Source organism: Henckelia pumila, chromosome 1, assembly GCF_033568475.1.
Source record: "Henckelia pumila isolate YLH828 chromosome 1, ASM3356847v2, whole genome shotgun sequence".
Classification (NCBI taxonomy): domain Eukaryota; kingdom Viridiplantae; phylum Streptophyta; class Magnoliopsida; order Lamiales; family Gesneriaceae; genus Henckelia; species Henckelia pumila.
In genome coordinates this window covers 68,171,005-68,181,420 of record NC_133120.1, presented here as the reverse complement: position 1 = coordinate 68,181,420, position 10,416 = coordinate 68,171,005, and the positions used below count along the sequence as shown (strand labels likewise).

At 34.3% G+C, this 10,416-nt stretch overlaps 1 protein-coding gene across 8 annotated transcripts; it reads right to left on the bottom strand.

The window, feature by feature from the left end:
* Positions 1-468: 468 nt before the first annotated feature.
* LOC140891532 (tRNA-specific adenosine deaminase TAD3) lies at positions 469-6,659 on the bottom strand. Of its 8 annotated transcripts, none has more exons than XR_012152560.1 (11): positions 6,369-6,659; positions 6,219-6,270; positions 6,030-6,103; positions 5,054-5,208; positions 4,392-4,474; positions 4,179-4,317; positions 3,302-3,751; positions 2,988-3,100; positions 895-1,805; positions 715-802; positions 487-596 (listed from the first exon to the last, which is right to left on the bottom strand). XR_012152560.1 is itself a non-coding variant. In XM_073300062.1 (9 exons), the coding sequence occupies exons 1-9, from the start codon at positions 6,469-6,471 to the stop codon at positions 1,574-1,576; spliced, it is 1,401 nt and encodes a 466-aa protein (XP_073156163.1). In that variant the 5' UTR covers positions 6,472-6,659; the 3' UTR covers positions 469-1,573. The 8 variants fall into 8 exon arrangements, 4 of the variants coding, with proteins under 4 accessions (XP_073156163.1, XP_073156182.1, XP_073156191.1 ...); XR_012152561.1 differs by having other exon boundaries at positions 1,009-1,805; XR_012152556.1 differs by having other exon boundaries at positions 469-802.
* Between the last annotated feature and the right edge of the window lie 3,757 nt (positions 6,660-10,416).

The following is a 10,416-nucleotide window of genomic DNA, read 5'->3' as shown; positions in this document are numbered from 1 at the left end:
CCTGCATATGTCTTAAATTAAAGATGTCCGCACATAAAATTTCATAAAACACTATTTGTTAAAAAATTTCACTAAGCATCTACTAATTTTTATTTTAAAAATTAGGGCCAAAATTAGATTGTTATTAGTTTTTTTTTAATAGCATTGAACATAAATTTTATTTTATAACGATGGAACCTGCAATCATTACCTTTAACCGCACATTAAGTAAATCTTAGACTAATGCAATGGTCTGTAAAAAACATTAATAAGGTAAACTGCACTTGACAAATCCTGTGCAACAAAAGTGCAAACCTTGTGCAACAAATTCACCTGAGAAAATGTCGCCAAAAGGAATCGAATTTCTAACAATTGATCTCGCACGTAGTCACAAATATGTACATAATTTTTAATAGATATAAACGTTCATGAAAAATAACTTCTTTTTTAAGAAAACATAATTCATTATTACACTCTCAAAAAAAAAAATTCATTATTACTGAAAATCAGATATTATTACTTGAAGCCAAGAAGGAAATCCAGAACCCATCCAAGAAACACCCCTCGAACAAGATGAGGCAAATCTAGCTAGACTGTGAGCCGCCTTGTTAGCTTGTCTGCACATGTTTAATCCCACATCAGCGTTCCTCCGCTAAAAGCTCTTTAATTTGACTGATCAAAACATACTCTGGCTCAAAGACTAAAAGCTCTTTAATTTGACTGATCAAAACATACTCTGGCCCAAAGAATTCAGAAGAATTAGACGCTGCTTGTATCGCCTCTTTAGAGTCGGTGGATCCAAACGTTAGAAATGGCGCAATGTCTGGTGAAATTTAAACCATATAAGAGAACAGTTAGCTCTTCCCTAAAGGCCGAACCTGGGTTGCAAATTTTTTGGGCCATGACAGCCATCACCTTTCCACGACAGTTCACGATAATCACTCCAACAGAGAAACGTCTCAGTATCTTGTTAAAACCCACATCCACATCCAATCGAAAAAATCAGGGAGAGGCTTGAGTTTGACCCACCTATCGTTTAATATCATATCCGAATTTCTGGGTAGCATCAAGTTAACTTGGCAAGCCATATGAAATCCCGAGAGCAGAGCCGAAGACCAAGTAATCACAATGGGATTGTCAATCAGTGACTCATCATGCCTTCTAATACATTTTTTTGCTCCGTACAGCCCATGTTAACACTTACACAGCAAACAGGCATAGCTCCTCATTCGACACCCTAAAAGTGAAGGCCAAAGATAATATCCAAAAAATAACACTTACGCCAACTACAAAGAAAATACCAATACAATCCTCCTTTCCAAACTTGCCGACTTTTTTAACAGAAAAACAAAGAGTGAGTAGTCGTAGCCATGAAAAATAACTTTACTCAGGCAAATGAATTGTTTTTCAAAACTGTACACAATTCAAGTATTTTTCCATCAGAATGATGCCACAAGCCCTGCTTGGCCCGCATTTTCCTCCCAAGAAAACCAATCAAGCAATGCAATACACTTAGAACTAAGAAATCTTAATTTACCAAATGTAAATGATACATTTTGATGTCCTGGGATCGATTATATGATATCTTGTAAAATTACAATATTACTTGAGTCGAAGTAGATTGATTCTGTGGAGATATTGTCAATGCCGCATCTGTATCATCTTTAAGGATCTGTTCAGGTAACAAGACTCTGAAAACAGCATAGTGGTGATTCAAACTTTTCTCCCCTTGCAACCTGTGTACGCTGCCCAGAGCACCCTCCTTTGGATTCGGGAATGCGTAAAACACGCGTTTGATTCTTTGATGGACAACCGCCATTGCGCACCTGATTCACGGAGTCGAGGAAGATGATTATGTCCATGTAGGAATGTAAAATAGAGATGTAGTTGTTTCAAAAAAAAATTAAAAAAAAATAGAGATGTAGCCAATGACCAAGGTTACTAGGTAAGATCGCCAGGAAATACATAGAAAAATATGTTAGTTCAGTTCCCTACTTTTCATGTACTCACGTAGATGTACTATGAACTAAGAGCATCCACAGCAATCGAGACATTTCTTCCAAACCTTTGTGGGCACATTGTTCCTACTTCCTCGTCATCAAATATCCCACCCTTCAAATATCTCACATTCCACAATCAAATATCACACTCTTCAAAGATCTCACATTACACAATTAAATATCCCACCACCCAAACATTTGTAGAGCCCATAATTTCACTTTCTTACTATTAATTTAATTTCTCGTTTAAATAAAATGATGTAATATTTTATTATGCAAGGCCTAGTATAATTAATTATAATAATAAAATTTTATTTTTATATAATATTAAAATTTTATTTAAAAATAAATTTGCACAACATGACAACCCGAAAATTTGACAAATTATAAACTAAACTACATCATATGAAATGAAACAACAGCTACCATTTTCATTCGGTTCAATTTTAGTTGCCACAACCCATTTTTATCAAATGTTTCATATTTTATTATTTTAAAAAAAAAAAAAAAAAGCTGCAAGCAGCGTGGCTGCCAAAGCCACCCACCCACGCGTGACAGCACGAGCGCTGTGAGCTGCTACGTGCAGCTCACGCTGCATGCAGCAGTTTAATAATAATATATATATATGTATATATATATATATATATATATTCAAATATAATGAAATGCCTGGACACAAATTTTGTGTCCGGGCATTTAATGTCCCCAAGAAATGTTCTCCCCACATTTCGTTTTTGAAATGATAAATTAGAGTCTTTGTGATATGTAAATGTGCAATTTTCACAAGAAATGTTGCATTGTAGGCGTTAATTTTAATTTGGTAGGATCTTGAGACCCTCAATTTGAATCCACTAGGCGACCATTCAAAAACGATTCTACCTAACACCCTGACATATTTATTTAACTCTCGTGAAAGATCCATCTGCAAACACACACAAAACATGAGGGGGAGAGTGGGGCTGGATATGATACATACAAGGCGCCAGTAATATGGATAAAGAAACTTACATGATGCATGGTTCCCACACAAAATAGATGTCATAGCCAGTGCATAAGTAAGGTCTTGTTGCATCACAATGGAACCCATCAACGTCCTCATTCATGTTTGCGTCATCTTTGACCTGAATTATCAACGTACCACAATTATATCCAACAGTTAGATGGAAAGATTCTACACACGACACATGCACATTGAAATTACCACAGTTCTAAGGCTTTGGCCGAAAGCATTCAGTACAATAAAGATCAGCTCACATTAAAAGCAGACCGTCAAATGCCATACAAGCTAATGCCTGTCACCAATGAGAAATTCAGGATCTTACATCTGTATTCGTCTTCAGTCTTTTCAAAGGAGAACCTGTCGGAGAAGACAACTCGTGACCCTTGCTACTGAAATCTACAGAATGTCCATTTAAAGGAAAAAGATATCTGTCCCTCGCAGCAGCTTTCTCAGTTGCCACAATGGCAGCATGATGCAAAGGGTGCCAAGAATCAGAACTTGAATGAAATCGGGGATCAAGCCAACCCAAAGGATTTAAACAAGAAACACGGTCATATTTCAGTTTAGATTCATCTGATGAGCACTTGGCAAGAAATAATGGTTCATTTTCAATTTCAATGGGTTCATGCATGGTAGCTGCCTCAAGCTGTTCTGCATGGCTGGTTTTCTTGCCAGTGAAGTTTAAAGCAGCATTGCCAGATTGGACCTCGTCACATGCGGAAGCAATAACCTGGAAAGTTGAAGGATCCACTATAACAGCAGCATTGACAGCCTGCCAAAAAGAGTTGGGTGATAAGTGATAACTAAAATAATAACTAACACAAATTGAATCAGTCAACAAAAGTCACAAGACAAATAAAAATGAATATTATAATGAGATATTGTGTCAACAAAAAACAAATGGAGAAATGTTGATGACCGTACAGATTGAACCTGAATATCGATCAACTGGGATTAGCTGAGAAAACTTTAACATTCTGAGCAGTAGTATTAAAAGTGAAACCGCAGAAATTGCATAGAAGTTTGAAATATAAATGCACTCGAGGTAAGCTAGAATACGAAGCTACGAAGTAAATTTGAGCTGCAGAAGCTCACGCTGAAATTACTTTAAGTTAAAGGTAAGAAATGAGTCTTTTTCAAATAGTTCAAAATCTATGGAACTCATATTAGACACTCTGAGAGCAGCACAAGCAGAAAACCTTATTTAAGGATGCAGCACGCAGAAAGCTAATATTACTCACTACAATGCCAGATTTTGCCAAAGAAACTGCAATCTTCATGAAGTTGAAGACTAATAGCGACTCCTCTTCACTAAATCCAGATATGCCATCAATATTGCTGCAATTAGAAATGTGTGATAAGAAAATGAATATTAAATAGGTTTCCTTGAAATATTATCACCACAAACTTACTAAGTAGGTGGATGGAAGGAAGTTGGCCACAACTTGCATTGTTCCTCCCATTCTTCTTTGGTTAACGCAGCATATTTGCATACCTATATCATATGACATATAGTAACTTAACCTGGGAACATTTTGCATATCATAAGACATACAATCACATATCAGAATTATGTCTACAAAAAAAATAAATAAATAAACCACTGTTTATTAAAAGTTCAAGTAAAATACACATGAAATGTGGAGTTATGAATTTCAATTGAACATTCCTGTCAAAACCAATTGAGAAAAGGTACATATGATCATACAAATATCCAAATCCAGAACTTTATGACCTAAAATTAAATAAAATATCTAGGAATTCCTTCCTTGTTGGAATGATTGAGCTTTTGCCAAGTAATTGGATGGATACGTTGTATCTCTTTTTTAACAAAAGATGAACTAACATGAAGAGATTGCATGAAAAAAATAGGACAAAGAGTTGATCATTCAGACATAACTTTTAAACTAAAGTAAAAGAATAACCAAGAAGCAACTACCCCTGAGATTTAATCCTTCCTAGAGAAAAGGTTATGATTTTAAGCAAGTATCAACTCAGGCATAAGGAAGTAAGGAACAAATTAGTAAAACAGGTAGTCCAATTTATAAAAGCTAAAAATACAAGGAGAACCCACTTTTACGATGAAGCTAAAAATACAAGGAGAACCCACTTTTACGATGAAAGTACTCAACTGGTACATATTTACAAGTTCAAGCACTTCCTTTGGCATATTGTTGGACTCACTATCACCAGAAGCAATGCACAAGATTACAGATAATTGAGTCTTTCCTGTCAGATAATTTTGCTGTTAGTGCCCAATTCACAAAAACCTTTACACTCCAAAACTGAGCATGAAAAAGACTTGAAAAAGGTAAAACAAAGACAAGGGACATGGCAAAATATGCTTAAATTTTCGAGAAAGTGGTTCGAGTATCAAAAACTATACATGCTCACTCAATCCCTTAATTGGAATCATGAATCTCAGGTGTGAATAGATTGCACAATGATATTTACTTTAGTTTCCATTTTAAGATATCATAAACAAAAAAGAAAAAACTTGCAAGGGAACATTTATCAAGATTGAAGATAAGTTTGACGCTAGAGAACACTCCAGATCCAACGGCCCACATGACGGACCAATTTTGTTCTCGTGGAGTCAATCATGGATCCCACATGTTTGGCCTAATGCCCTCACTGAATCTGGAGTGAGGGTGCATCAAATTTTCCATGATTGAAGGAGCACCTCATATAAGATACATTAACATTAACTGTCACATTTCCATAAATAATAGCTTAGGCAAGATATGTGCTTGGAATCAACGTTGACACATTCGAAACCAGGCTTATGACAAGGGAAAATCTGATGGTCATGTACCCAACTTTTAGAAATTCTTTGCTAATGCCAAAGAGCTAGAAAATATCAGTTAAATTCTTAGCAGAAACATCATTAATTCTTTCTACATTATTGATTTCTGCAATAAGTTCCTTCAGGTGGAATCTTATTTTTTAATTCCTGTTAGTAAATTTTACTTTTGACATACCTAAAACAGCCATCTACTACCAAATGCATGGAATGGTGAACAAACCAAAGAAAATGGAAAAAGAACTACCTCCATCGAGAGAGGTCTTGCGTATACGCTTCACATGGCGGAGATTTTCTAAAGGTGCAATCTGATTCAACTTCCTAAAATCAAATAGCATAAAAATTCAAAAAAAAATAAATAAATAAATAAAAAGGAGACTTGCAGTCACACAATCTAAGAAGACGTTCAACAACTCAGCAAAAAGCAGCAGCAAACCTGACTAGAAGATTGGCGCACTTAGGTTCGATCGAAGCTGCAAACATGGTCACTGCAGAAACCAGTTCAAACTGTCAATCAAAACGAAAAAAAAGAAAAGAAATTATAGCAGCTTGAAATGAATGAAACTCATCATGTCTATATATATACCAGTCTCCTGTAGGTGAGGAGAAACCGGGGGTTTGTCCGGAACGTGAACGATTTTCCAGCTCTGCGATAAGTCTGTCGGCGTTTCATCACTTACGCCGTTCATTGTTCTTTTCTCCGAGGGCCTGGGAGACTGATTTAGAATGAAGTTAGGTAATTGAAAAGGCTTCGGGCTTTTGCTATTCGTGCATGGGCTGCCGATTTGGGCTAGACTTGTACAGTTCTGTTTGGGATCATTGTATTTTCTAAAAACACGGATAAAATAAACTTCAATTAAAATGACAGCTATATAATTTTATTTTATTGATGAACACTCGACCTTAAGAAAAGGGAAAATTATCACTCCTTACATTCGAGGAGTTATATAATTTTATTTTATTGATGAAAGTATTTTATTTCAACATCTGATTGAGCTCTATGTGTTGTTGGACCACCAACTGTTTGATAGATTGTCGAAAAGAGAAATCCCATAAAAGTTGTGGCTTTTTAGCGAGTCTTCTACGGTTACCAATGGTATCTCTAGTCTCAAGAAGAATCGCAATCTTGAAATCGGTGGTGAATTCTCATTCGTCCCCATGCTATGGTCAATTTTTTTGCAGCGAGAGCCGCTGCATTTTTGGGTCATGAAAGGGAATATTCTGCGACTAGTAGGATCCATCTTTCGCCATTGTTCATGGATGACGATGACTGCAAGATCGAACTCATGGATGATGAAACCTGGCATGTTTCAAAGGATGCTTGGATGGCCAATGAGAAGGTTGAAGCATTTGAAACCAGGCCTTTGTTTTTCGATCAAGAGAACCATGGTGGTATTTAGAATTTGAATGCAGATGAACATGATTTTGATGATATTGAGGATATGAGCAGGGGTGTTTATCGGTCGCTTTGGTTTTAATTTGTTCAATTTCGATTCGGTTTATGAAAAATGTAATTCGAAGTCAAACGATTTTACTTCGGTTCGGTTTTATACTATATAACGAACCGGTTTATACGGTTCGGTTTCATCGATTTGATAGAATAAAAAAAAAAAAAAAAAACTTATTTCACTTCAAAGGCACCAAATTTGGGGGAAATAGAGATTCAAACAAATAATCAAATTTGGTCATTTAATTTTTCTAGTTTCCTTTCTCTTTTGTTTTCTTCCAGCACTCTCTATTTTCTTAAGAAACAATTGGATATGAGATTTAAGGTCGACTCTGTATTTTCTCAAGAAACAATTGGATGTGAGATTTAAGGTCGACTGTAAGGAACCTGCAAGAGCAAATAATTTCTTTCCTTTCTTGGGTTTTTTCCCCTGCAGTGAAATTTTAGTTTTATAAAAAAAATTATTAATACTTTTTTAAACAAATTTCATCGTGAGAATGTAAACTAAATGTCACTACTCTTCCACAAATTCAGTAAAATTCGTTTCATTTCAAAAAGATAGTAGTAGTCTAGCGTCAAGGATATATACATAAAGTTTCTTGGTTATTTCATCCAATATTTGGCTCTAATACTACAATAATACATGCTTTTGTTATGATCAATTTTCAATTTATAATCATCCTCTTATTATACATCATTTGTTATAATCTGGTGTAGTGTCTAACAAAATCGGATGGGAGAAATTTGCAACAATTATCTGCAAATTAAAGTTTAAATGTGTTCTTAGTCACATAAATTTTGTAAAATTAATCTCATATAATCGACTAATCTAGACAATAATGAAAATGAAAAATAATTACCTGCAAACATAAACCATCCATAAGTTGAAAATTAATTATATATCCAACTAGGAGACACGAGTTTTAAAGTGTATTAAAACAACCCACCCAGGGACTAAATGTAATATAACATAATTTACGGCCGGTTCGTCGGCTTTCTTATGTATCAAAAATCGAAATAGGAAAACCGAAAAACTCAATATTTATATCCAAAAACAAACCGGAAAATCGATTCAAAACCAATCGAAATTTTAATTTCGATCTGTTTTTTCGGTTATATCCGAATAATTAACACGAGGATTCTGACAAACTTTGTTTTATGAGCCAATTAAAAGGATTCCAAAGAGTATAAATTTGATTTCCATAAGAGGAAATCTTTGATGATAAAAAAAACAAAAACAAAAAAACAAAAACAAAGAGAACAACAAGAAGAAAGAAATTTCAAATCCAAAATCCATTTCCGTGGTCGAAGAAGCATCAAAGAAGGATAAAACTGAAGAATCATCGTTGCTTGACAACAATAAATTCATGATGGATCGATCGGTTTAATAAATTGGGCCGGGAGACTTCATGAGTGCCGTGAAGAAGCAAAGATCGTTCCCATGCACTTTCAACCAGCTAGCTATATAACGGCTCCATATCACGAGCCGTTTTGCTTGGATGCATTCATATCGAAAGGCGGCTCAGTACGTGCTAGCATCAATATTCACCGGGCTACTAGCATTGTTGTAGCCATGTCAAATTCTATTTCCAAGGACATGAAATAAGACTTGGGCCGGGTACTCCACTAAGAACAGAATTAGTGCTAGCTTGTGCTACGTTGGTGCATGCGGAGTTGACACGAAGAGCATTGGTCGATGACATACATATATAATTAATGTGATCTACACTCCGAAAAGAGAGGAAAAATCGGAGAAGATGGTTCGGATTGTGCTTAAATCCATTGTGGATGGCATTTGTGGGATTGATGTGAAGGTGAAACCGAATTAAACAGACGATTGAAAGCGAAAAATGGTGGAGTCTTTGGATTGAGAACTCGATATCAAAAAACGTAAATTTCATGCTAGCTAGTTACTGCATCTTTGTGTTCAAATAAATTGTAGTTCTTGTTGGATGCAGGAATGATCTTGATTGCCTAGTTCTGTTGCAAAACTAATTAGAATGAAATATGAATTAAGATCATTGATCATTTATGTGATATTTTACATGAATTTTCCTTGGTTATGGCAAATTCTTTCTCAAATTATATATGCATGGGAAAATGACAATTTTAATCCTATAAATTTTATCTTTAAGTTTGTTGTGATTATATATATATATATATATATATATATATATATATATATATATATATTTAATCAAAAGTGCAATTTTCCCTGCATGAAATAAGAAAAATTCTCATCAAAACACGGTAGATCTCTTAAGATTCCGGCATCTTTATTGGTATTCCACACTCAGCACCCGTCATCAAGATTTATGGGAATACATACTCTATGAAAAGGAAGACAGCAAATTTAGTAGTATGTTTTAATTACTATAGGATGTAGCATTTCGCCATATGATTGACATCTTCTGACTCACATAATTAGACTATTTTTTGCGATTCAAATGTTTTGTCATAGTAATGGAATAGTTATCATATCAGGCAAGGTTTAGTCCGTCAGGTGAAATAAACGATCGATTGATTATGAAAACGATAAAGATAAAAGGAAGATATATAAAGATAATTAATAAATTATAAGATAAATAATATTGTATTTGTTGAAAATATATATAAATATATATTATTATTTATTGTTGAATGTTGAAGGTTGAAAGTTGAAAATTGAGTTGTAAAATATTGAAAATTAGTGTGTGATGATGTAATTAATGATGTATTAATTTTTGACTAATCTTCAATTGAGATCTATAAATAGGTCTCTCCATTTGTGTAGAAAAACACAATTGTGAAGAGAGAAAAATTTTATAAAGTGTAGAATTTGATAAATTTTGAGTTTTTGAGTTTTTACTTTTTACCGTAAATTTTTACTTTTTCACAACACGTTATCAGCACGATCGCTCGAAGGTTCTCTATATTTTCCGACGCTCCAAAATACAAGAAGAAGTCAAAAATATTCAACAAGTAAGAATTTTTATTTTACTGTTTATATATTTTTATTGTGTATATATTAATATATAATATCATGTTATGAAAAAATAAGTTTTTTTCAAAACTTGTTATAAATCCTGGGAGGATGTTAAGACGACATCCCACACTCCCGGTAAGGGATACGACAAGTATAAAAGCCTCTAAGGTTTTTAAACAATAACGTGATATATATTTATTATGTATATATATATTAACTATA

Excerpts from the sequence above, each read along its gene's own strand:
- LOC140891532 (XM_073300062.1), bottom strand. The coding sequence starts at position 6,471 with ATGAACGGCGTAAGTGATGAAACGCCGACAGACTTATCGCAGAGCTGG. Across the intron at positions 5,209-6,029 it reads CAAGACCTCTCTCGATGGAG|GAAAGACTCAATTATCTGTA; the intron begins GTAGTTCTTTTT and ends ATTATCTGACAG. Across the intron at positions 3,752-4,178 it reads GTGCTGCATCCTTAAATAAG|GCTGTCAATGCTGCTGTTAT; the intron begins GTTTTCTGCTTG and ends TCTTTTTGGCAG.